This window comes from Emys orbicularis, chromosome 8 (assembly GCF_028017835.1).
Source record: "Emys orbicularis isolate rEmyOrb1 chromosome 8, rEmyOrb1.hap1, whole genome shotgun sequence".
NCBI lineage: Eukaryota > Metazoa > Chordata > Testudines > Emydidae > Emys > Emys orbicularis.
The window spans coordinates 103,417,626-103,445,434 of NC_088690.1; the positions used below are offsets into that span (position 1 = coordinate 103,417,626).

At 40.8% G+C, this 27,809-nt stretch overlaps 1 protein-coding gene across 4 annotated transcripts in view; it reads right to left on the reverse strand.

Moving 5' to 3' along the window:
* The window catches only part of TRPC7 (transient receptor potential cation channel subfamily C member 7), a 116,403-nt gene that overhangs the window by 49,499 nt on the left and 39,095 nt on the right, over positions 1-27,809 (reverse strand). The window contains exons 2-3 of one of the 4 annotated variants that reach the window (XM_065409356.1): positions 27,519-27,701; positions 4,660-4,824 (exon numbers count right to left, since the gene is read on the reverse strand). The exons of 1 other annotated variant lie outside the window; for it this stretch is intronic. In XM_065409356.1, the coding sequence (XP_065265428.1) occupies positions 4,660-4,824; positions 27,519-27,701 (348 nt within the window). The remainder of the gene's footprint in view (positions 1-4,659; positions 4,825-27,518; positions 27,702-27,809) is intronic. 2 more of the 4 variants (XM_065409358.1, XM_065409357.1) reach the window with 2 other exon arrangements.

Consider the following 27,809-nt stretch of genomic DNA (forward strand, 5'->3'; position numbering starts at 1 on the left):
ACTCCTTTCACATCGCAAGCCGCTGAGTGCGACCCTCCCAATAAATTAAACACACTTTTAAATATATTTAACACCATTATAAATGCTGGTGGCAAGCGGGGTTTGGGATAGAGGTTGACAGCTCGCGACCCCCCATGTAATGACCTCGTGACCCCCGAGGGGTCCCGACCCCCAGTTTGAGAACACCTGGCCTAGAATCTGTAGCTCTCCAGGTCTTGATCTTTCTTGTCTGATTTCAGATCTGAAGAAATGCATTCAGTGCTTAAATGTTAAACTCAGTCAATTTTAAGATTAGGTGAGGAAGAACACACAGAAACCTTGCTCCAAACCTCAAAACAAGACAGAAAAGATTTGTTTTGAGGTTTCAAACAAGAGAAGTATCATTGTCCCCCCACTTACAATTCATTTTTCATCGACTCCTTCACTTCACAACAATGAACGCTGGAGGGAACCTGAGTCAGTTTGCAATAGCATGGGGGAAGGAAGCATATATGGAATGCAATTTAGGAGGATTTATTGTTTCATTCTTGATCTTTCTTGTTGTTCTGCTACTTCTCTTCCGTCTGATTTTACAGAGAAAAAATGGGATAGAAAGTAAGATGAATAGAGATGTGATGCGCTACCGTTTGGAGCATAGAAGTGTGGTTCTCAAGAGACTTTGTGGATGCCTCCTTCAGGGCTGACATGCATCACTACAAAGAACTTTTTAGGAAAAAATCTCTGAAAAATGGGAGTCTGGTGAGTGAAAGACTGTGTGAATGAATCACATAACCACGGCCCCAATTCAGGAAAGACTTACTCACATGCTTAAGTGCTCTCTTTCTTTCAAGATAGCCTGTAAACACATACTAAAAGTTAAGCTTGTGCTTAGCTACTGTCCTAAATAGGGATGCTTCCTGGAATCAAGATTTGTGTGAGCAGATGCATAGGCAAGTATGCAGGTGAATAAGTGGCTAAAATTGGGGGTGAACAGTTCAATAATATAATAACAAGATATTGAGGTATACCTATCTCATAGAACTGGAAGGGACCTTGAAAGGTCATTGAGTCCAACCCCCTGCCTTCACTAGCAGGACCAAGTACTGATTTTTGTCCCAGATTCTTAAGTGGCCCCCTCAAGGATTGAACTCACAACCCTGGGTTTAGCAGGCCAATGTGCAAACCACTGAGCTATCCCTCCCCCCAATATGACAAGCTGGCAGTACTCCTGGAGAGACAGACCCTTCTATACATAGGAAATGTTTCAAAAATTTCCCATCACTTCTAATATTGGTTCAGTGCCACCATTATGAGCCCAAGTGTAGACAGTGCACCCGCTGCCAATGCCATTTTAAGCCCAGTCTTGTTAGATAGTTGCACACAAAGACTGGCAGACTGTTTACACTAGGACTTCCAAAGTTTTTAACACCATTGCTGGTGGTTAGTAGCAGTGGGAAATTTTTGAATATTGCTGTTAGTGTAGAGGGGGCCATAGGATAAGACTGGAACTATACCTGGCATAGAATATAATTTTCCATATAAACACCAGTCAGGCCAAGGCAATTACAAATAAGAAAAGCCTGCAGGCAACTATGGACATATTGATCATTGCCTGGAACTTCTTAAGAAAACTCATTTTTAATGTATATGTTCCCAGTTCTATTCTGAATTAAAAGGGGGAAGAGAGCTCCAATGGACTATAAACTGCCTTTGAATTATTAGGTGCTCCCTTCTGCCAATGTACCCTTAAAACAGTTATCCATTGCATTACTGAAGGAAGCTTAGTGGGTTTTCTTCTTGAAGTGCAGTTTTTCATATCTTCAAAGAAATCTTATTTTTATCTGAGTGTTGCAGGAGCTGAAAGTGTTGAGTGGAATCTTTTGTAGAAAACTGATGAAACATTAATTCTTTCAAATAACTCAGTGCCTTATGACAATTATATATAAGGCACAATCTAGTTAAATTCTGGGTGTATGACCTACTTGTTTGTACTACTGGCCCCATTACCTTATTAATTTCAAACATTGCTTTTCATCAAACAGGAATGCTTCCTGGAATCTGGGCTTGTGTTTGATTGTTACTGGCAAAGAGGACAGCAACAATCACAGAATACAAATCACAAAGAGTCATTTCAAAAGAACGGCTTGTTTCAGGACTGAACATCCATTATATATATTTTGAAAAGGAATAAAGCTAGGAGACATATCAAAGAGAGAAAACAAATACAAAATAGACAATATCAAATAAATAGAAGGGAAAGGAAAGATTCTAAAATAGGAAATAATTGAATCAAAGAGGAGGGGAACAATGTAAAGAAACACACGGCTGAAGGAAAAGCACGTAGACTTTTTTTAATATTAAGAATGTTTTTAAAAGGGGTAGGTGTGAAAAAAGGTAACTGGAAGAAAAAGTTGGGGTTAGATACTCAGCTGGTATAAATTAAAATAGTTCCATTGCTGGAGCAGTGATGGAGCTAGACCAGCTGCGGGTCTGGCTCTTAATTTGGAATGCACAAATGTATGAAAGCCACATGACAATTTGTACACTGAGAGAACTTTGTAAATTAGTGAGTGTAGCATTCAAAAGTGTTTGAATTAAATACCAGCTTTGGTCAGCCTGGAAAATGTAGCAGTGGTATTCTTTTAAGATCCACACACAACCCAACGTCTACCTGCTCAGGGCACCAAAATTAAGTACCACTACCAGCGGATTGGGCAGATCTTCAGAATTCCATCCTCCCTCTTCTCGTTTGCTTCCTTTGATTAGCAGTGAAATAGTTAATAATTTTGCCATAGGAATTATCATTAGGTTTAAGAATTAACATCTCATCTAGATGCATGGGTCAGTTCACACCTCTCAGAGTAGATATTCCAGCATTGGTTTACACTCCTTCTTAACCATAAGGGCTAGAGATTTAAATTGTTTTGTAAAGCTTAGATTTCACAGCACACAATGGCAGCCTCCAAACCATTAGCAGCTCACAAACTCATGTCAAGGCGGACTCGTCTGACTCCTGTATTTGGCCTGTTAACATACCATACTGGAATGGGATATTGTCTGTACAGTTTGGGATAAAGTCAATAATCTGCTCCTCTTTCAGAGGTAAATGAATAAAAGAGCCAGGGACCATATTGCTTTTAGTGCCAACTGATCTGTATAGCTGAGTGCAAGAGAAGTTTTCATTTAGAGGCAAGTTCTGTTCTTCGATACACTAGCAGCAGAGTTGCTCTGATTACCCTGTAGCATGAAATTTGGCTCCAACTAAAGACTGCAAGATTTGGCAGATACATTTTAAGAACTGGTGCATTAGAAGCTACCCTCATTGTTGGTCAGGACTAACTCTTGTAGTCAGCATCCCAAGTTGTTTCATAATGGAACTTATTATTGGTGTCATATTAACAGCCAGCATTGATAAAAATGTGTTTTTGATGAAATGTGATGAAATTTGATGAAAAAGTGTTCACATTCTCAATTAGCTTGAGAAATAGAAACTAGTCAGTGGTTATTTTGAAGGATGTTGAGTATTAAACATCACTTATAGTCTCATCTGTTTTAGAAGCCCTTTCTAGAAGATTGGTCTTTTGAAAATTATAGTCTTTTCTTAATACCCATCAATGGATCTGTAACCTTTTGGACTTGGCAAACGTAGAAAGAATTCCTTACAGGCATTTAAAGGAAATGGGACCAAATGTTTTGATGACTGAATCAACTAGCTATCACTTCTATTAATTTTTAAGTAGGTTTGACAAGCCCTCTCCTGGAGATACAGTGGATGATGCGGCCAACTGTTGTTCAGTAACAGTAGTGAAACAGCTATTTATTGCTCAACCATATGCACATTTATTTCCCCTTGTCTGAGCATTTTCTCTCAGGATAGAAGCGCCACCACAGAACTGGTACTGCAGGCAATTGTTCAAACTTAATGACCAACTGATGGCTGACTCAGGTACTTTCCCTCTAGCTCTTCTTAATAGAACTTTCAGCAGCATTTAATACTGTCAATCCCTGGATGTCTATAATAGATACAGAACAACTTTTAATGTTTCCTCATCTTCCCCCTCCCAAGTTTTGGAGACTGGGCCATATTATGCTATTAGGTACAGGGACTTAATCTACTCTTCTAGTTGACATTCAACAATCCACCTCTGGTTGTCATGGAATGCTAATTCATTTTTATGGTGTCCCATGACACCACTAACTAAAAAGAAAAACGGGAGAAAGAAATAGTAACACACACACACACACAAAAGCACCCTGGCAGAGAGGAGGAAGGACAGAAAAACAGGTTAAAAATGGAAAGAGATAGGAACATATGTTAGGATGAGCAAAGAGACAAGAAACATTTCCCCCAAGTTATTCACCCTCTCTGCTCTTTTTTCTTCTCCTTCTGTATCCCATTCAAATTCTTTCACCCGTTACCATTATTTTCCTATTTCCATTCTTTCCTTCTTGCTTGTTTGATCAGATTTTCCATTTCCTCCACCCCCATCATCCTTATTACTTTTGAAGATTAATTTCAAAACACTCTCACTTGCTGCATTGGCAATGAGCTTGTTCTCACCCATGGCAAATCTCAGAGGACAACATTGTTTGTGATCTTAGTTTAGAAAGACTTTTGACATCATTCCAAGCATTGAATATAAATAACCATAAACAACATGCACCTTAACCAGTCTGTACCTTGCTGCAGGGAGCGATCCAGTATGCTATGGCGAGGAAAGGAAGGCCTACCGAGACTCCAAAGACAGCCAAGAATTTCACAGCTATAGACTGCTGACGTAAGCCTGAGAGATTTTCATACCACATGGTGAGCAGTTGCTGCTGACAGTTGGGATGAGCAACAAACTGTAAACAAAAAAGAAAAATTAAAAAATAAAGGTAACTGTAGCATTTCCAAAGAGCATGAGATTTCAGAAAGCAAACTGCTGTGCCTCAAACATAGACTGCAGTATGGAGATAGACAGTGGGTTATAGTACGTTCTGCAGCCCAGCAGAGCCAAGCATGTTTTGGTTTTTGTAATCAGCCATAGCTCATAGTATAATTGTTCAGCAAATTGCAAATTAGTCTCTCTAAATATGTGCTCACTGGCAACATTTGTTCAGCTCTCATCTTCTGTTTCTCTTGTAGGGACAGGCTTTGCTATACCTGATCAGACCAATGGCCCATTAATCTAGTATCCTGTCTCAGACAGTGGCCAGTGCCAAAGGAGAGCTAATGTCAGGGGTGGAATTTGAACCTTAACTCCCGGGAGGACTGCAACTTTAGCACAGCTCTATGGACTCTGCATCCCTTCCTCTTTATAATCATTACCACCATCACCATTAATAATAAGAAGAAGAAGGGACAAATCCTGAGGACACTCATTTTTTATGCAGATTCTACATTAAAGCCACGAGGATATGAAGTAACCACTCTAGAATTAGGGCATACAGGCCCCTATTCAACAATCACTTAACTCCATTCACAGGCTTACGTCCATCCCTATTCAGCAAACATCTTAAGCACACGCTTAAATGCTTTGATGAATAGGGATGGACTTTTGCATGTGCTTAAGTGGTCTGCTAAACTGGGGCCATAATGAATATATCAGCAAACCAGTTTTTATTAAAGAAAAAGGGCCATTAGCAGTTTCAGAGCCACTGTTCAGATTTCATTTTCCATGTAGCAAACAATGAGGTGAAGTAAAACTTATATTTAATCAAACCTTTGTCAAAGGCTAATGTATAGGGCAATTTTTTTTGTACAAAACAAAATTAACTACATATTAGTTTAAATGTTAAACCAGCATTAACATCTCCTTGCAGGGGCAGGGGGGAGAAATCATACATTTGGGAATATCAATTTGATATTCAATTTGCGCTTCAAACGTGAACTGAGATGGGATTGATGCTTGAGTAAAGAGGAGCTATGAAACATTGCTATGGACTGTGACCTAGATGATAAAAAAGTTTTGTAAACTTTTGTAGAAAAAGTTTAAGTAGAATTTGTTATTCAGCACTAATGTTAACTTGCTTCATTTACACTGACTACCCATAGACCCAACGAGAAGGTTTTTTCCCCCCATTTGCATCATTCTATTGCTTCAGCATAATACAAAATGTTAGGCTGGTCCTTGTAATTAGCAAGTGTAAACTCTTTATCTGAGATTATCTTTAAAATAAATGGAAGAGCATTACTCACGGATCTGCAAAACAGTAAATGAGATACAAAATACACAAGACTGCTCATGTACACACAGTACGTATTTCTTATCCCAAAGTTGAGATTCTTCTTCATTCTTTCTGCACCACAGAAAAGAACATGCTAGTAGCTGACAATCCAAAGGCCAGTTTCCTAATGGAAGAATTACAGCACCATTGGGTCTCATGGACTCATTTTATTATAGAAGATTAAGAGTCGTTGGTTCCCATCTTCCCACAGAGTGATTCAATTTACAAAATGTATAATGTGACTACTTTTTAATTATGTTTCATTATGATTAAAGATAAGGATAATTAAAAGAAAAGATAAAAGGAAATATGTTATTATTGTAGTTAATTCTGTTAGTGAGGAAGGAGTTGTCCATTTGTGGGTTTTGAATGGTATGAATAAGGGCAGGTCTTCACTACAGGGGGGGGTCGATTTAAGATACGCAAATTCAGCTACGCGAATAGCGTAGCTGAATTCGACGTATCGGAGCCGACTTACCCTGCTGAGAGGACGGCAGCAAAATCGACCTCCGCGGCTCCCAGTCAACGGCGCTTACTCCCACCTCCGCTGGTGGAGTAAGAGCGTCGATTCGGGGATCGATTGTGGCGTCCCGACGAGACGCGATAATTCGATCCCCGAGAGATCAATTTCTACCCGCCGATTCAGGCGGGTAGTGTAGACCTAGCCTCAGAGAAGATTAAAAATATTGAATATTTCTCCAGTCTTTCCAAAATTGGGAATAAAGAAAAAAGTCTGGATTTGAATGGATTTATAGTAAAATGACACACAAAAAATGAAAAGGACAGAAAGTCTAACTAGTGCTTTCATATTAAGTATCTTTGTCATAACTAACACATGGGGGGGGGAAATCACACTAATATCTGTTTATATAATGGAAAGTTACACTTGGTTAAAATGTGTTTTTAATTGTTTCTTTATTGCTAGTACAGATTGAAATACAATAACCTGCTAATTAGGATTACTGTGAAACGGTGATTTCTGTTCGGCAAATAACAGCACTTTAATATATGCTTTTCAGTTAAAAGACAAGCTTTTGCGCCTATCTTTGGATTTACGAATACTGCTGAGTTGAGCTGAGCAAACAGTTCATAGTGAATAATTTATTTGACAAAACAAATTTTGCCTTTTTCTGTACACAAATTTTCCCTGGGGGAGTTTACAATTTTCTTTAATCCATATATTCATCTAAATTTGCAAAAATAACTACAACAAAAAATTCTTGGTCTATAAATAATTGGTCAGTTGTTCATTGTGAGCATTTCAAATTTGAGCTTAATTGGTGACTATGGCCATCTGACTATGAATTACAGAGGGTCCCCAGTATACATCTCCCCCTTATCTGTTGACGCTCATCAATAGGGGAACGTATTCCGATTTACGTTGGTGATCCAAATATCTGTCGTTTGCCCGGATCAGGACCGATGTGAATTTGAACATGTTCCCCTATTGTCCAGTACAGTACTGTACTTGAGTCCGCCGGCCATGCTCAAGGCTTATTACCTATGGAGAAAGTTCTCCATGCTGATTTAGGAGACGGCAGGTGAAGGACAGCCCAGTGTAAATGCGTTTTGGAAGTCCTAAACACCTTGAATGGCGTGGAAAACATTGACGCGTCGTGGGAAGCAGTCACTTCGCAATGTATGAATGGTGTTTGGTGCTGTGAATGGCCAGATGCTGACCACAGCTTCGTGGGATTTGATGCTGTTCCTGTTCTCGAGCAAGAAATTGTCACGGTAGTGAAGGATGTCTGCTTCGAGGAGGTAGAGGAGAATGATGTACAGGAGTTGTTGGAGTCTGACACTGAGCAACTGACAAATGAGGAACTGATTGAGCTGGACCAACAACGGATATCCGAAGAAAGCAAGGATGAGGATGACGATGATGTAGGGCAGGATGCCAGGAGTTTGATGACAAAGAATCTCTCCAGTTTCTTTGGATTGCTGAATGAGATGACGGAAATCATACGGGGGGGATCCTTTCCATGAACGGTCTGCCAAAGTCTCCAGGGCTCTCAATGATGCAGTTGCTTGCTACAGGGAGATCTATCGTTCAAAGATTCATGCAGGAGAGCAGACGTCAAAAAAATCTTCTTTTAAGACTTCTGCAACCAAAAAGCCAGCCATGGAAAAGGCAGCCGAAGAAAACCCAGCCGCCACCCTACCTAAGTTTAGTGTAACTGACACTGTTTTATACTGTTCTGTATTTACTGTATTAAAATGTTCTGTGTGTTTGAATGGTGTTAGTAGGGTTCTACATTATTTTATTCAATGTTTTATGTGTAAAATGTGTACTGTATAATCTGTCATTGTAGAAAGATACACTGTTTAGGAGAAAAGAGCATTGTCATAGCGGACATGCCAGACTCATGAAAAAAATGCAGAAATTGGGCTTGTTTTTGGCTTAATTGGCTTGTGAGTTGCTTGTTGGCTAGTTTTTGGTTGGTGGCTTGTTGCTTGTTTGGCTTGTAGCTTGTTGCTTTGTTTTTTGCTCAGCTCCTGGCAAGCAGGGGCAGGGGGGGGGAGAGAGAGAGTCAGGGGTGCACAGCAGGCCCACCACAGTCCCAGAGTGCAGGGCGGGAGGGGATCTAGTCAAATAAAGTGTTGGGGTTCTTAGGGATTGGCTTGTTTTGGCCTTCTTTTGAAATGGGATTAGCTTGATTTTTGGCTTATTGTGAAAGTCAGGGTACTTATTTACCACGTGAAAGTTGGCAGATGTGTGTTATAGGCGAGTGTGGTGAAGTTGTGAATGCATACCTCCTGTGTTCCATTATTTCTTATGGGGGAAAATTCCCCGGTATACATCGTTTCAGTATCCATTGCCCTTTTCAAGAACGCAACCCCTTGGGAACCACCCAAGGTAAGCGCTGACCCCCTGACTGACTGCACCCCGCATTCCCTCCCGCACCCCAAACCCAACCCCCTGCCCCAGCCTGGTGAAAGTGCGTGAGGGTGAGAGCAAGCAAGGGGGGTGGGGAGTGGAGTGAGTGGGGGTGGAGCTTCAGAGAAGGGGCAGGACAGGGGTGTGGCCTCAGGGAAGGGGCAGGGCAGGGGCAGGGCAAGGGTCTTTGGGTTTGCGCAATTAGACAGTTGGCAACCCTACCGGGCAGGCATGTGGAAGCCCTGGCCATGCCGGAAGAGTGCGCGCAGCAGCGCAGCTGGCAACTCGCTGGGCACCAGCCAGTGCTGGCACAGCAACACCCAAGTGTCAGGCGGACCGCGTCCCCGTGGATGTGGCTTGTGTGTGCGTGGGGGCCCACTGACTGTTCTGCCCTGGGGCCCGGAATTGCTGTTGGCGGGTCTGCATGCTAGTTACCATCCCAAAGAAACGAGCAGACATTTTAATCTATTTATTGTTTCACTGTTTCTGGAAACAGCTACAATGAAAAATGAAAAAATGTGGAAAATGAGAAGAAATTGCCATAAAAACTGGATTTATTGGAATGATTTATTTTCTCTTACACAATTTAGATTGGCAATGTGCCATAAAGCCCTCATGACATTCATCTTTTTCTGACTAATATTAAAAGGAGGGAAGAATAAAATCAGAGAGGGAAGATAGCTGATTAGAATTAATTCAAGCGCTCATTTTCTGATAGTACGCTACAAATTTTCATTATGTTTGCTCCATCAGATATTAATGACATTCTCAGTGACCCTTGGCTAATGCTAACTTTCCCTCTATGTTGATCAAAATGTCATAAATTGATCTTAGATTCTCATCAAACGCTTACATTACAGATGAATTTCACTTTCCTTTCTGGGGATCAACACTGACATTAAATTAAAAGATGACACTAAAGGCTTCGCTAGTATCCTGGGCACAGAAAATAACAGAGTTCAAAACAGACCAAAGGAAATGTGTTTTTATGATAGTGAAGTTGTAGCAAATGAGGAATTGTGATGTATTACATTTAATTCTAGACGGCCACGTTCTGCAGAGCTTTATCAAGCAGAACTCTCATCAACTCCAATTTGCCCAGTTAAGCACTGCAGACTATTAGGAACAAGTTATGGCTGCTGCTGTGCTGGTGTACTAGACAGAAGGGGTATAAAAAAACCCGACCTTCCCATAAAACAAATGTGCAAAGGGAAACAACAATTTGGCTACAAGAGTGGAGCTGTGCAGGGGAGTGAGATGTCATTAACATTGTAAGGGGCACTAAGTGTGTGTGGAGGGGTGGGAAGGGGGACCGGGGGGAGAGGGGGCGGTGTGGATCGGGAAAGATAAGACTATGACTCAAGCTCCTGGCACACATGCAGAGCTGGACTGGGTGTAAACGGTAGCTAGACCTATTTAATGGCACCAGCCATTGTGGTTCTCCTCAGAGCTGTGTAAATCAGCATTTCTCCATTGAAGCCAATGGAGCCACACTTATTTATACTAACTGCAAAGCTAACTGGCCCTACGCCTTTGAACAGCTACATAGTTTAGAAACGGCTGCAGCAACCGTCTTCCTGCTCCTCATCACACCAGCGCCTGCTAGGAGGCATCCTTTGATCCCTATTCCACATCCGTCATTGCCATAGCTCAGGATGGTTACAGGATTTAAAATAAATCATGTCTATCCAGGGGGCACCACCTGATAATACATATAATCCCAGACACCCGCCTACAGTGAGAACGTCAGACCAAATACAGGCATCAAGGCCCCCAAAGCCACAGTCTTGAGTTCTACAGAATGAAGTGGACTGCAGAGCTGAGGGCCCCCTAGCCCTCCGTGCTATTGTTACCTGCCAGGGGAGCTCAGACTAAGGGTCTCCTCCAATTCCCATTGAAATAAATAGTCTCCCATTGACTTCAACGGGAACTGAATTGGACCAAAGGGATCATTTTCCTCACAGAATTAGTCAGTACTGTCAGAAGCTGTTATGATGATATACTATCCTGGATAGTAGCTTTCTCAAATTGCTATATAATTTGATGGATGACAGCCATTTACCCTTGCTCATCATGCATGTATTGTAGGTGGGCAAGTATTCCACAGTTCTCACAATAAGGGACAACGGTTTTCCCAATAGACTAGTTAAAAATTCTCTGTATTGTCACGGATAGTATATAATAAAGTCATGTGTCTGTAACTGCATAATAAGCTGCATTGTTCTTGCAGTTTGAGGAGATTTTAAATAGATAGACACCTTAGTTTTTATTTAGTACCAATTATCTGGGACAAAGGGGATATCTGGACCCAGAGTTCCAGTTGTTACTGATGCATTATTATTTATTAGTTGAATTGTGGTAGTGCCTAGGAACTACAGTGATGGACTAGGGTCCTACTGTGCTAGGTACTGTACAAATACAGAACAAAAAGATGGTCTTTGCCAAAGGAAATCATCATTACCCTGGCCCACATTATATGTAATAAATGAGAAGTGTCAAGATGAGAGGATTCACCATGTCTAGAAAATTCAGAAGCACGTAAACCAATATTCATATAATACATATATAAGTTAAAAAGCCTTCTGTTTTATATGATAAACATAAAAGCCATGAATATGTCAATGGGAATGGAGTAATTTTATGATGATTCAGGTAAAAACAGAAATCAACTACAGACTAATGGAATCTCTCATACAGAAAAACAGAACCTCAAAGAAATGCTACTTCCCTTATGACATATCTACTACTATGTGCGAAGGGATTATCCACTCAGACTGGATTATTCTGCTTTGCTAATGGCACCTTAGCTCTAAATAGTCAATGACTGAAGCCAAAAAGAATCCAAACACTCATTGATGAAATGTTAAATCTCTTTGAAAAATTTACGCCAAAAGTAAAATCCCAAACTTGTGACGTTAGTAGTTCTTTGATGCAAACATTCCTGTCACTTCTCCTAAAATCCCCCTTAGCTATAAACCTTCCAACAAATGCTGGCAGAATTCAATATATAAAATATGTTATTCAGATTAAAAATGGGATGTTTAATCAGCTAATTAGAATTAGAAAGGAAGCTGCCTAGATAGATTTTCAAGTTGTTTATAGGAAAAAATGTGTAATGTCCAAAGATACTACAAGGCTGAGGTGCAAGTCCTGTTTCTCTAGACCAGTGTTTCCCAAACTTGGGACGCCGCTTGTGTAGGGAAAGCCCCTGGCAGGCCAGGCAGGTTTGTTTACCTGCTGCGTCCACAGGTCCGGCCGATCGCGGCTCCCACTGGCCGCGGTTTGCTGCTCCAGGCCAATGGGAGCTGCTGGAAGCGGAAGCGGCGCAGTTCTAGACCAACCCTTATGTTTTCACTATGAAGTATGTATCTATTCAGTTAACTTATTGCTTCTCTAAACCTACCATTAACTTTGACTAACTCGTTTTAAACACCTAGCACTAACTCCTGAAACCCTCACTCAGCGGAACAGTGCCTAGAATGCCAAAGACCCCATTGAAGATGATGGGATTCCTCTGATGAGCACTTTGGTGAGTGACTGCAAGATTGTGCCTTTAAACAATAAAGGAAAATATGTACGTACCAAGTGGTTTTCATCTCTGTATTTATCCACTTTGAACTGGTGCACTGTCCAGGATTAGGGCATAAACTCCCTGAACCCATGGGAGGTATTCTCACTCCTACCATGTCCTCCCTGCAGCAGCAGGGAGAGCCCAGAAAAGCACATGAGGAGCATGCAACCTGCTTTCCCCAGCACACTGTCCTGTACAGATATGTACAGCCATGACCCCACTTCCTCTCATCTCCTATGGGGTCACGTGAGTCCTCGGGTTTATGTGGAGATGTCAGTGTTTGTATTTCCCCAGGAGCTGAGACTGCAATTCTGCCTGGCCTTTGGCTGGGGCTTGGAAAAGACGGAAGGCTCCATGTGCCCTCTCCTAGCACATTTATGAACATGAAGGCCAGTTACTGTCTGGCCTCTATCTCTAAAGTGCCTTGAAAATCTGAATGCTACATAAATGTTAAGTCCAAAACTTAGATAGAAAAGTTTCCTGGCAATTTTGCATGACTTACAAAGATATTCAGATACCTGCAGAGTTCTTTCTAACATTGCTCTCAAGAAATTCTATGGCAGATGCTTAATAATTCTAAACTAATGATAAGTTTGTGAAAGGGCCACAGTTAGCCCTGGTGTATTGTGGTGCAACTGATCCATTATGTATGCCTCACTCTGTTTGGTTTCAAAGGTTTGATGTCCTTCCCTTAAAACTGAATGGGATTAAAATCGAGCCTTTCCCAGTAATTTAGGAGCTGGATATGAATTTGATGAATATCCCCCTTTTCATTAGACAAATGAGCATAACAGTTAAGACTGGCATTTGGGATCACATTTAGGATTTGAGCACTTAACTCCCTTAGAAAACCCAACCTAGGAGCAAACTAATTTCCATTATGTAGTACTGCCAAATATTCATTAGTCAAGATTTCTGCAGTGAAATCCTGGGGGCACTAAAGTCAATGGCAAACTCCCATTTACGTCAGTGGAGCCAGAATTTCATCCCTCGTTTCTCTTCCCATTTTGCCATTGACTGGTTGCAAGACCTAAACAAGTTGTCTTAACATTTCTGTGCATCTGTTTCCTCATCTGTAACATGTATATACTGATACATACCTACCATATAGGGTCATTATCTCAATTAATATTCTTTAAATGCTTCAATATTCTAGGATGGAAGATGCTAAACAAATACAAAGTATGACTAATAACCACCACATCCAGTCTCCTGCAGTTCATTTCTTGTGCAACTGCTGCACTCTGGTCCATATCATCTTCACCTCATGCAAAATGCAGCTCCACGTTTTTTAAGTAGTTTAAAAAATTAGCAACCCAAAGCACTGTCTCTAATCCTGGGTTGTCTGCACTAGAAATCTGTCTCCTGCACATTATTTTTGTTATATTATTATTTACTTTTCAGTTGACCTCAGCATTTGCTTGTTGTGATTTTACACAAAGAAACCCGCTCTTTACTTATATTCAGATTTGTATCTGTTAGCTGAAGTTCTGATCCTGCAAATTCCTAGGCATGTGAGTAATTTTATGAATGTTGAGTAGTGTCACTGAAATCAGCAGGGCCAAATTCTGCTCAGATTTTCATTCCCACTGCCTCATTTGCTGTAGTTGGGTCACAGAGATATAAATGACAGCAGAATTTTACGGATCATTTTCTCTATTTGGATTAGACAGAAAATCAATACATTAAAGTCCAGTCTTATCTGTAGAAATCTTCATCTGTAGATTGCCAAATGCACCACTGGCAATGGCAATGGGGAAGCACAGATGTAAGTGAAGGCCTGATTTGTCCTGAAGGATCCTTATTACCAGTTGATGCATGAGAAGGGGAAGAACAAAAGCTTGTTTCTTACAGCCCAGGCTGAGGGTTTGTAAACTGGTAGTTGGGGACTGGGGTGGGGGGGGGGCAGTATTTTAATTGTAAACTCAGCATATTTTACCTGGAATCATTGAGATGCAAGGAACATGAACCCCATGATGCCAGTTTCAGAATTACCTTTCAGGGTAGAACCGAACTTTAAGTCTTAAGATTTTAAAAAGCCATTACTCCTTTTATAAAACTATCCACAGACTTCTTTATCATCCATATGATAATAAGCTAGACCGCTTTCATGGTAGAGCAGGTAAAAATGATCCAAGACCAAACCCCTTGATCCAAATATTCCCAAACTTTAGAGAGGTCCAGATCTGAATCCACACTTGTTGGCTTGTTCCTATCACTATCATGATCTGCAAACAAACCCTGGTTTTGAACAACCCAAACTTTAGAGTACACTAACTCCTCGCTTAACGTTGTCGTTATGTTCCTGAAAAATGAGATTTTAAGCGAAACGATGTTAAGCGAATCCAATTTCCCCATAAGAATTAATGTAAATAGCGGGGGTGCTAGGTTCCAGGGAAATTTTTTTCACCAGACAAAAAACTATATATAAGTTTTAAACAAACAATTTAATACTATACACAGCAATGATGATTGTGAAGCTTGGCTGATGTGGTGAAGTTAGAGGGTGGAAGAGGGTGGGATATTTCCCCCTCTCCCCCCCCACCGCACAGCAAGCAGGAGGCTCCCGAGAGCAGCTCCAAGGCAGAGGGCAGGAGCAGCACATGGCAGTGGGGGGAGGGACAGCTGAAGTGCGGGCAATTGGTAGCCTGCTGGGTGGATACCGCACAGGGAACTTAGGAGAGCGGGGAGCTGATTGGGGGCTGCCGGTCCACCCTGGTTCCCAGCCCCCACCAGCCAGCTGCATCGGACTGCTCTTCCTGCAAGCGGTGGACAAAGCAGGCGGCTGCCAAACAATGTTATAAGGGAGCATTGCACAACTTTAAACGAGCACGTTCTCTAATTGATCAGCAACGTAACAACGAAACAACGTTAACCCGGATGACTTTAAGTGAGGAGTTACTGTAGTTTTGATTTGGATCTAGATCTGGATCTCACCTAGGGTGACCAAACAGCAAGTGTGAAAAATCGGGACGGGGGTGGGGGGGTAATAGGAGGCGATATAAGTAAAAGACCCAAAAATCGTGACTCTCCCTATAAAATTGTCACATCTGGTCACCCTAATCTCACCCTTAAGACTTAATCTTCTCTCTCATAGTAGGCCAGGAGGATGTTGAGTCTGATTCTTTATTCAGCAATGTGTTTTGTAATTTCTACTAATGGGATCAGGATCTTGCCTTGAAAGGGCAACAGGAGGACTAATGGAGTGGAGGTCAGTATTCGAAAGCCACATGCTCGCATAATTGCCATTGGAGAACCAAATGTCCTCAATGCATTGCAGAATTCAAGATAAGGTGCTGGGATGCTCTTTTAAAATAAGTAGTGTGAATTATAAGCAGTGATTTAGCCAGGCAGCAAAAGTAAAATACATACAAAACAGCTGCCTTGTTTAATATTTTTTAAAAAGAAGAAAACTCCAATTAGTAAAATAGAAAGAAAAAATGATGGAATAGATAAAACTGCCAGGACCATTTCAAATGCTATTCTATTATATTTCAACAGGTATGTGCACTAAAGCACCATATGAAAAACATGATTTTAATAACCATTTTAGTAATGGATGTGGGAATAAATTATTTGTCTGGGATTTTTATTCACATTAGAAAACTAAATTAAGCCTAATATTCTTGAAATGCAAACCAGATAATGCCACGCTTACATGAACACTGTAGCCAATGCAGTGAATGCAAATTTTAATTAATATTTTTGTCAGCTTCTGTACATTTCTCCTGCATTGAGGGCAGGGCATGGGCTGCCTCTGATGGCTTATTTGTAATCTGTAGTCTTTTTTGCTAAGCATTTTTCTGCAGACTGTTGGATAAGGTGGTTGGTTCTGCTTTACAGAAAACAGGGGTTTTGTATTCAAGTGGGATGTGTGTTTGTTGGAAGTTGTATTGCTAATATCTGTTTTCCCCTTTTTGTGAATGCATGAATAAATCCTTATCACTTAATTAATCTTCTAAAAACAAGCTAGAAAACTGAGAGTCCCAGCTTTGACTCTCATTAGAGATAGAAAGAAAATATCTTTGAGATACCTGTATAGAACCAAACCTACTAGAAAATCTTCTCATAAAAACCTTAAATGGTGGAACATATTTTTCTTGAGGTTTTCTACTTACCACATTCTAACAGCATACTCCCCCCCTCCCCGCCCCGAAAAAAAAGAAACCACACAGTAGCAGGTCTACTGCTTCTTGAAAGATAGATGAAGCCAATATTGGGAGCATCCAGGGTCAGATTTATTGGTGAACATATTAATTGCTCTTTTAACAAAATAATTTTAATTTTAATAAAGATACTTTTTATTTATGTCTCTTGCCTCATACAAGTGTTTTGATTCTGCCCCCTCCCCCCGACAGTTTAAGACTGTATGGTACTTTGCCAATGAAATTAATTAAATGTGCAGATTACAGTAAATTGGGAAGTGTTACAAACCACCAGTGATGACAGAGAAATAATTAATCGATGCCTAGAGAGGTTGAATGTATGGAGAGGAAATAAAATGAGATTCAAATTTGAAAAAAATCCAAGCTAATGCATCTGGGAGGGGGGAAATAATCAGAACCACAGATATTCAATGGGGAAGCAGTAATACTGAAAGAGACCTAGAGATGCTAGGACACAGCAAAAATATATCCACATGTATTGACAATGTGATTTTGAATGAATATCTTGGAGAAAGGAAATCAGGGCCCAGAATTTTCAATGGAAGTTAGCAGCCTAAATACCTTGTTCAGTTATGGTGAGAGCACACCTGGAATACCTCCATTCACGCTGTAGGAAGATGTACACAAAATAGAGAACAAAATGATCAAGATGCTTTAGGGATTGAGTTAAAAGAAATTAGAAGAGTTACATTTGACTACTATATCCTGAGCTTGACAATGACTAAGGAGAGAGCATCTAACAAACATATCTGAGACTTCATCAAGACCTCCAGCTAAACTTGGGATAACTTTACTTCATATCTCTGATATTTATGAAAACAAACAGGGAAAAATAAGTACTTTTTGGCCCTTTTTGTGCAATATAGAGAAGCTGAAAAGGGCAGAAAGACAACTCTGTAAAAGCTTTTGAAGGTTTCCATTCAGTCCTGCAGCATAGACTCTGTGAGACCTGGTGTTTTTAATAAATTCTTCTCTTTGTGGTCTCGGTTCAGGTTGGTGCTTACGCACATTAGAGCTGGTTGAGAAATCAGAATTTCTGCCCCTCAGGAAATTCTGATATTTTTAAATTTGTTTTTGCTCTGAAAGAGTACAAAAAGTCCAAATACAGAATTTTTTCACAGAATGGACAGTTCAGAAGGATTTCAGTTTACAACTGTTTTGACATTCACAAATAGAAATGTTTCATTTCGTTTTGATAAACTGAATCAAAGCATTTTGTTTCATCTTGATTCAACACCGTGTCCCCCTGAGATGCCTCATGGGAGTTGTAGGTCAGCTGCTTTATGCTGCCTTCTCCTCTATGGCTCAGGCTTCCCAGCTAGACTACATCTCCCATGATACACTGTGATCACATAATTCCCACGATGCACCACATCTGTTCAACCAGAGGGGAGGTCATGAGTCCAAAACCTCCAGAGTTTAAATTGAACTTTCAAAGATAACATTGCATTTCCTGTCCTTTGAGGACTTGTTTTCTGAACTTGAACTGAAAGTTATCACTGGTGTAAATCTGAAGTAACTTCATTGACATCAATGGAGTTAATCTGGATTGACATCAGTATAACTCTGAGCAGAATTTGGCCTAGAATGTTCTAACATGTCCTATGGATGTAAATCATGGGCCTCCATGATTCTAAAACTTTTCATAGTCTTGTTCCAACCTCCCACAAAGATGGACTTTGTCTTTCTCTCTGTGTCACTTTACTGCTCCCTATCCTCCCTTCACTTAATCTGGCCACACCTAATGCGAGTTTTCTGTGCTCTGCAGCCCCTGCCATCTGGAGCCGACTTCCAGCAATGCTCCATCTCCCTGACTCTCCATTTCAAAACTCCCCTTTGAACATATGTTTTGATCATTAGGCCTCTTCATTTTTCTCTCCCTTGGCTACAATGCTTTAACTCTATAAGTCTCTTGTTATTTAACTCTGTGAAGCAATTTGTGTGAAAGACATCAAACAAAATAAAGCTGCATCCTCCGTATAAATAAATCAGGGCCTCAGATTATCTCAGCAGTTCCTGAGAGTTGGGCTTCATACGCCCTTGAGTACCTGAGCTCCGTGACCAATTCGGTGAAAAATTATAATTTAATGCAGCAGCCAGCATTCTGTTTGGAGCATCTTCCAAATGTTAATTATTAATAATGCAATTATGAGGAAAAGTTCCTGTACCATCTCTGTATTAAATAGAATTTGCACAGCCATCTGGTGTTCTGTTTAATTCTTATTAATTTTTCCCCCAAATCCAATTTGTATGTCTTGCTGTTAATTAAATTAAATTCTGTGACACAGGGAGGTGGTCTGGCTTTGTGACAGCCAGGAACACTACTGGCAACTGGGAAACAGGAGCTGGGCACTCGACATCTGCAATTAAAGGCAATGGGGTGATGATGCGCCCAGCATCTGGAAAGAAGGGGGATGAATGTCAGCTCCCGCAGAGAGACACTGGCTTTAGACTTGAAGGAAAATGTTGGCCTATCAGATCCCTACCAACATTAAAGGATAACGGGAAAAGAGCGTGACAATGAGGACAGAAGAGATCATTGAAAGATACTGCATAGATCGCTAAAGCAGGGGGATTGATTAATAAGTAAAATGGTGATATATCAAGAAGCAATGTGCATTCCTTCACTGGGACTCATCTACAGGTTGGCTGCAGTTCTGAGCAAGTTGAGCATTAATTCCTAGGTAGAGGACATGTCCTAAGCAAGGATGTCTGAATTGGCACAGAGGAAATAAAAACCTTCCCTGCCTGTGTACCTCCACCCCTATGAACTTTTGCTCCCATTTAGAAACAAATCCGTTCATGGGATAACTTTGGTACATCTTTGGTGACTGGGATCAGAACTGTGGGATTGAAATGATTCAAGAAAGTCTGTTTCTGTGCTATTTCTGGCTAATTGCTTCCCTTTATTTACTGTACACTTACAGTATGTTTGGATCTGTCGAAAAAAAATCGGTCCTGAGGAGCTTTCACAGGTAGGGCTGTCTGAAAGGTGGGACTAGATCTATGTCTGTCATGCATTTGTGTTTATTTTTAATTGTATTTGTTTTTCATGTTTTTTTCTTAACTTACAAAGTTGACTTTAGTAACCATGAGAGCTGGTATCCTGGTGCCACTTTCCAGCTTCTGACCATGGAAATACTATGAAAATATCAGACTTCACATTATTATGGCCCCATAAATGGTTTCCCATTACATTAAAAGAAAAAAAAAACACAACCACCAAAATTAAACACCCTCTCCCCCCAACAAACACAACATACATACAAATACCAAGATATGAATGTGTGTTTACACTCCAGGAGCCTTAACATTCTATCTCCTCTGCAGAGAATGGCACTGAATTCTCATAAAAAAAGATGGTCTTCCTTTAAAATGGATGACAGATTCATTCACCACTTGCACACAGCAATGGCTCCCCCGGCCTCACCCCTTGTCTAGTCTCTCCAGAGACACCATATAGAGAGTCTCTTCATGATGCAGGGAATACATACGCCCTGCTCAGCTTGCCCTTCCTGTACCATCCATCCAATGTCCTTTACAGCAGAACTACATCAGTTCCTTTGCAGTGGGGTTCTCCACAGCTAGAGAGGAAAGGGCTTATTTTCCCACTGTGCCTACACACACTAATCACAGTCTAAGAAAATAAGAATGGCCATACTAGGTCAGAGCAATGGCCCATCTAGCCCAGTATCCTGTCTTCTGACAGTGGCCAGTGCCAGATACTTCAGAGGGAATGAACAGAACAGGGCAATTTATCGAGTGATCCACCCCTGTCGTCCAGTCCCAGCCTTGTGCTAATTAATATCATGACGACAGTCTTTTGACGCACCAGTCAAAGGTGTCAAACCTTCTTGGAAGGTTTCCAGCACTTATGCAATACCTACGTTTTTGCATGATGTTTTCTCTACTCCAGCAGATTGATTATTTCACTACTTGACAAAATATTGGGATTGTAACTTTCAGAACCATTCTCAGGAAATGACAAAATGTACAACCAGCTAAATAATTTGAAGAGTCAGGGTGACTCTGGGACCTGTGAATGAAGTGTACAATTATAAACGTGTGATAGGCATTGGGACACTTGTGTTAGTTCCTCTGGGATAGGCAGAGTTTGAAAAGAATTATGGTCTCAGGTAGTGTTTTAAAGATCTGTTTACAGCAATCAGCTTCGGTAAGTGGTGTAATTTTATCTTCCTTCTGGCTGTAAAGTATGTATGGAACAGAGCTTTTAATTCTATGATTACCTTCTATATTGGGCATTTCATTATACTGCAGAAAGTTAAACTGTCATGTTTTCTTAATCTTGCCAATGTTACTGAAGTAGTTGGCTCTCTTTTCATTTAAATAAAAGAAGAGAAACACTTTAAAAACATTAAGTTAGGCACTTCTGATGCTTTGCCAGAACTGCTTTCCAATATTCAACTTGTGTCTGAAAGTACTAATAAAAAACCCAAGATACTGATCCATAAAACTGCCTGCTTTCAATTGAACCATGTATTGCTTATTGGAGTAATAAATGGGTGAAGTTAATAAAGGCTCTTTGTGCAAATTATCAACAAACAAATATCAAAGAAAAATTGATTTACAGCCTGAACCAAAGATCACTGAACTCAACAGAAAGCTTCCCATTGATGTCAATGGACTTTGGATCAGGCCCTTGAACTGGTCTTAAAACGGAGGTACCAAAAACATGGCACCGTTTCTGCTTACAGCTTATTACGGAGCACAACTGGAAAGAAAATGTAAGATAAAGAAGATACTGTTTCAGAACTGAAAGGAGCTTTAAGCTGTGTGTGTAGGATTAATGTTTCTTTATAATATCCCTGATCCAGGGGAAGGAGGAAAGGTGACAGAGCTGCTTTTAAAACGCTCAGAGAAGTGTTTGATTTGGTGACCTCATCTAACAGTGCCTGCTTCTTTTGCAGGAGCCTGGTGGACAAGAGTAAAATGGTGCTTCTTAGCCTCCATTTCAAAACCGTATTATTTCCTTCCCTTTCACTCCTTGTGGTGTACTGTCTGATGGCCGTCAAGGGGACTGATCATTTAGCAGCTGTGAAAAATTAAGGAAACGTGCAAATTTCTATTAGCTCATTTTTCTGAGTTGGTGGCTGCATTGTAAGAGAGACTATGAAGTAATAGGGTTAATGAGTGGGAAAGAATAAAAGGGGGAAGATTGAAGAAATATGTCTAAAGGCCTGGCGAAGACCCTTAACCACATGGGCTAATCCTGCCTTAGCCTGGGGTCCCTTGCCATCTCTCTCTCAGACTGTGGAAAGGATAAGATAACAAAATATTGGCAGAGGCATCAGCTGAAAAACTAAAATCAGGACCACTAAATAAAGATTGACAATATAAATTATGCGCTGAGAACTTCCATCAAGGAAAGCCTACCGTAGGCAGTTAGATCGCTAATAGGAAGACATGAATCGAGAAGCAGAATGGTAGAAGGAGATAGAATATCAAATACTCATTAAAACTTTGAATCCAAATATGAGTGAACATTGAAACGCCAACTTGATGAAAAACTATAATATTTCATATATATTTTAATGGGTGACTTAGTTACTAAGATCCTTCTTGTCATCCACTGAAACACAATATGGAATATTACAGGCTCTGTCCTATCTAAGTGCACTTATGTCAGAATATCTTTACTTCTCTCTACCATGTATATCTTCGTGGGCTGAAGAAGGCAAAAAACCAACAGAGCACATTTCAGGCTACTAATAATAATGGGACAGATTCTCAACTGGAGTAAGTCAGTGCAGCTTTATTAAAATAATGGAGCTACATTGATATACCAGCTGACAATCTTATATAATGTACCCAAAATAACATTCGGTCTAAAAATGGCAAAAATGAATGGAAATTCCCAGGAATTCCTGGTGAACGATTTGGCCCAGAATGTTGGAAGCAGAAAGCCAAGTGGGAGTTGGAAAGGACAGTTCTGTTGTAGCTGATAGAATGCCCAGGTAGCTGCTGGCATGGGTAGAGGATGTGAATACTGAATTTGCCAGCAGCAGTGCCACTCAGACAGCCTAATATTGCTGAAATATCATTTTGCACCTTGAGAGCAGTGATTTCCCTTAACCCAAGTACATCTCAGTCCCAGGGTGCAGTCAAAAGCTGCAAACTTGAGCAATAGCATAGTCCATTTCTGGTTCCACTGCTGCAGGATTGCAGTACAAGTAGAGCTCAATCAGCCATAACTCAGAAGACATTTGCACCTTGAATTTGCCAGAGGCAGGGTGGACTGTCATACATAAGTCAGCCTGCTGGCTAGATTTCCCCATTTGTGGGTTAGTGATTTCGGTGCTTCAGGTGTGGGATGGAGGTCGAGCAGCATTCCTTCACAGAGCTGTCTTTTACATTTTGAGGGCCAGATGCCAATCTCAATTTCGCCTCTATAAATATTCTGTAATTTCACTGATTTTGATGGTGTTACTCTGATTTACATCAGTGTAACAAGATCCAGAATCCATCCATAAAAAAAAAAAAAACATGCACATTATATATGATTTCCCTAAATTGGAAGTAAGTTTCAAAGTGAAAGTTTTTATACACACACACACACACACCCCTCAAATGCCTTTATACCTCAACATCTCTTTCCACTGAAGGAAGTCATTACTGGTGTATTTTCATCACTACATTTTTGTATAGAGATTGTTCATCTATTTAGCAATACAGTGTATGATAAATATCAACCTGCTACCATAAGTCACTGCCAATAATGAAAGCCCATTATTAAATATTTGTTCTCTATGTAGGTACTTATAGACTGTAATCAAGTTGCCCCTTAACCTTCTCTTTGTTAAGCTAAATAGACTCAATGAGCTCAATCTATCACTATAAGGCAGGTTTTCTAATCATTCTCATGGCTCTTTTTTGAACTCTGTTGAAATTTTTTTCGACATCCTTGAATTGTGGACACCAGAACTGCACAGAGTATTCCAGCAGCAGCTTCACCAGTGGCAAATACAGAGATAAAACAACCTCTCTACTGCTACTCACGATGCCTCTGTTTATGCAACCATTAGCCCCCCCTTTTGTCCATAGCGTCACACTGGGAGCTCATGTCCAGATGATTATCCACCGTGACCCCAAACCTTTTTCAGTCACTGCTTCCCAGGATAGAGTCCCCCATCCTGTAAGTATGGCCTACATTCTTTGTTCCCTGATGTATTTAGCCATACTAAAACACATTGTTTGACTACACGCAGCTTAAGAGTGATCCAGATCCCACTCTATCAATGGCCTGTTCTCTTCATTATTTACCACACCTCCAATTTGTGTGCCATCTGTGAACTTTATAAGTGATGATTTTGTTTTCTTCCAGATCATTGATAAGAATGTTAACTAGTATACGGTCAAACATTAACCCCTGCGGGACTCCACTGGAAACATATCGGCTCCATTATGATTCCCTGTTTACAATTACATTTTGAGACCTGTCAGTTAGCCATCTTTTCATCTGTTTAATGTGTGCCATGTTAACTGTATTGTTTTACGTTTTTTAATCACAATGTTGTGCAGTACCAAGTCAAACACCTTACCGAAGTCTTAGTATATTACGCCAACACTATTACTTTTATCAACAAAACTTGCAATCTCATAAAAAAAAATATATATATATATATTATACCAAGTTAGTCTAACAGGATCTACTTTCCATAAACCCTTGATGACGGGCATTAATTATATTACCCTTCTTTAATTCTTTATTAATTGAGTCCAGGATCAGCTGCTCTCTAGCCTGCCCAGGACCAATATCAGAATATATACAATAGAAATATGGAGAGAGAAATATAGACAAGAACAGACTGTGAAATGCTACACAGAGAACCAACACAAGATTTACTGAAGACAGTATTCATATGTTATGTAATTGATCTAGTACTTACAATAAATGATGCCCAAATTAGGATGATCAGTTTTGAAGAATATATTTTGTAACAGAAGGAGAAAATATGTAGTTGATCTCAACTGCATACAACAAATCAGAACACTTTTTTTTTTTGATTCATCTGATGCTGCAGAACTGGCAAGTCAATAGGGAAGCTGTGGGCATGCATTATGAAACAATGCACTCACTGGAGATGAGCCTCTGAAAATGAGCTGGCTAAAGAGCTGATGGAACAGGTATACTGAAGGCAGTGCAATGATTGACACAGCAGTTCAGCTACATCTTGTCCAACGCACAGTTTCAAAGTTCTCTGTACCTAGGAGACGAGTACAGTACTTGTGAGAAGAAATAGAGAATGAAAGAAAGCAGTGCAGAGGACTTGATGTGCTCAGCAAAAGTGTCTGGCGTTCTCAAAAGCTTTGCTTTAGCTATTACCTTGTTAGTCTTCTAGGGATCATTCTTTGATGATACAGTACAAGGGTATTTCGGACACAAGGGCAAATTCTGTTCTGACTTACAACAGTACAAGCCCACAGAAGTCAATGAGCTGGCACCTGTTCAAGACACAGAATTTGGCCCAATTTGTTCAAGGGAGTTCAACTGGGGATGGCTGGAGTCTTGATACTAAGCTCCGAGTATGGGACAGTGCATAGAGGCACCATCCTGGGAAGAATAATTTGTCTTTCTGTTATACAGACTAGCTCCACACCATTTCCCCCCTTATGAAAGCATTTAAATTAAGAGTTAAGTTTCTCTTTAATTAACTGCTTCCATAACAGGAAGAGACCTTCTCTGGCTAACACAGCAATGTTGTTGAGAGGCAGAAGTAAGCAGGTGGTGGGGGAAGGAGATAGCAGATGTTAGCTGGAAAATTTGGAACAACTCTTTAAGCCCAGTTATCGGAGCCCAATTTCCATCAAAGCACATTGTTGAAATCATTAATCTGCACCTCCCAGACCCGGTATTTGCCAGAACCAAATTTTCCATTCAGAGCCTGCTTCCATAAAGCAGAACATTTTACATATTTTTCTAAAACTAACCCGCTTCCTTCTCTCTTTTGCTGCTTTCAAAATATTTTCCTTACGCTCAGAAGACCAGCTTTGATGATCCCCTTTCAACATCCCTATCTGGTCCACTATTTGCTGAGGAGCCCAGGCTACCAGGCTTCTCGAGACCTTTGCAGTCCATCTGACTGGGAAACTTGGGCTCCCTGATTGGGGAAGTCCAGGTTCTCCAGTAGCCCACCATTTGGACTGGTGGGGTGCTTGGAATCCAGGAAGCTGACTGAAATTGACATAATTCTTGTTAGTTTCCCTACAGCTGAATAGCAGCCATGAAACTGGTCAGATAGTTGTTAATTTCACACAGCAGCTCCTAGCTGTGAGCAATAGCAGGGGTAGGGTATTGGGGTTTCCATTTTTTGTTGAGGGGGATCTTCTATGAGAAATCCCAGTACCTAGCAGGGTAGAGGGGAGCTTGGTCACCCAGGCTCCATCACTCCTGTGGTTCCCAGGCTCTTGGGCAACCTGTTAGCTGGGGATCTCGGGGAACATTTTGCAAACACTGAGACATGCCTTCTGTGGGAACATTTCAGTGTGCCCAAAACAGACTATTATGGAATTCAAGTTAGGTGAACAACATCGCGTTTTTGTCTTTTTGTCCTGATGGGGGCCAATTTTCCCCCCAAAAACTATTTTGTTGCTGTTGAGGAATTGGAATTCTGTTTTCTCACCAGATCTAGTCAGGGGCCTTTTCTCCCCCATAAATGCTATGTGTGGGGCATGCTTATTCTGTGGCACTACATAATGAGTGGGGTTGTTTTTTTCAAACTACCTAAGTGACTTCAGCGCATAAGTCCCACTGACTTTCATGGGGCATGGATCAGAGCTCGCTGGCTGAAGCTCAGTCTGGATAAGACCGAGATGATGTCTGAAAGTTTGGAAAACAACCTGGTGATCTGATGAGGCTGGTATCTCCCTCTAAGCGTATGTCTACCCAGCAAAAAACGACCCACAGAGCAAGTCTCAGGTCAACTATGCCTTGTGCTGCGGGGCTAAATGTTGCAGTGTAGATGTTTGAGCTCAGGCCAGAGCCTGGGCTCTGAAACTTGGTGAGGGGGGAAGGTGTTGGCGCCCAGGCACCAGCCCAAGCCTCCATGTCTATACTGCTATTTTTAGCTCTACAGTTTGAGCCCCGAGAGTCCCGATCAGTTGACCTAGGCTCTAAGACTAGGTCGTGAGGGGTTTTTTTTGGGGGGGGGGCTGTGTAGATGTATCCCTTAGACTGAGAGTGTGCTTCTGACATTTGTTAGTTGCATTTGCAATCTGGGGGTTGTATTGAACCCCCCAGCACCTCTTCCGTGAGACAAGCTTTCAAGCTCACACAGAGCTCTGCTTCAGGTCTTATCTCTCTCACCAACATAAGATGGCCCAATAAAAGGTATTACTTTGTCCACCTTGTCTCTCTAATATCTTGGCACTCACACAGCTACAATAACACTGCATATTGCAATGGCAGTGACTTGAGACCACTACCAAACTTTTCCACATTCGTACTTGTGTAAGCTACCCTAGAGATGAGAGGCCCCTATATAATTTTACCAATCCCTTGAGCCATCCAACCTTCCTTTTAACATTGTAAAAGCACCACCATATCCATAATAATTAACAGTTTAACGGTAACATGTTCCATATTAAAATGTGCAACCACCCTGCAAATAAAGCCATAGAAAGGCTAAATTCCAAGGGTTAACCCTGGTCCCACTGAAAGCAATGGATGTTTTACCAACTAAAGGAAAGATCTTACCTTTTTGACCTCATATTTAATGGCAAGTTTAATTCTGCTCAGGCTTGGGCGGGGGTGCTCAGGCCACACTTTTATGTTCACATCTCCATTCAGAATAGCCTCCACTTCTTCTGTATCCCTGCAGAGATCCAGTACACCCACAACAAAATCCTTGCATTGCATAGATAACTTCCTGTAATCATTCTAGTGAAACAAAGAGAAACAAAAGTCATTTATCATTGTGACCTGAAAACACGTTTTTAAAAGAAACAAACAGCCAGTTCAGGCTGAAGTTCAGGATTTATCCATGTA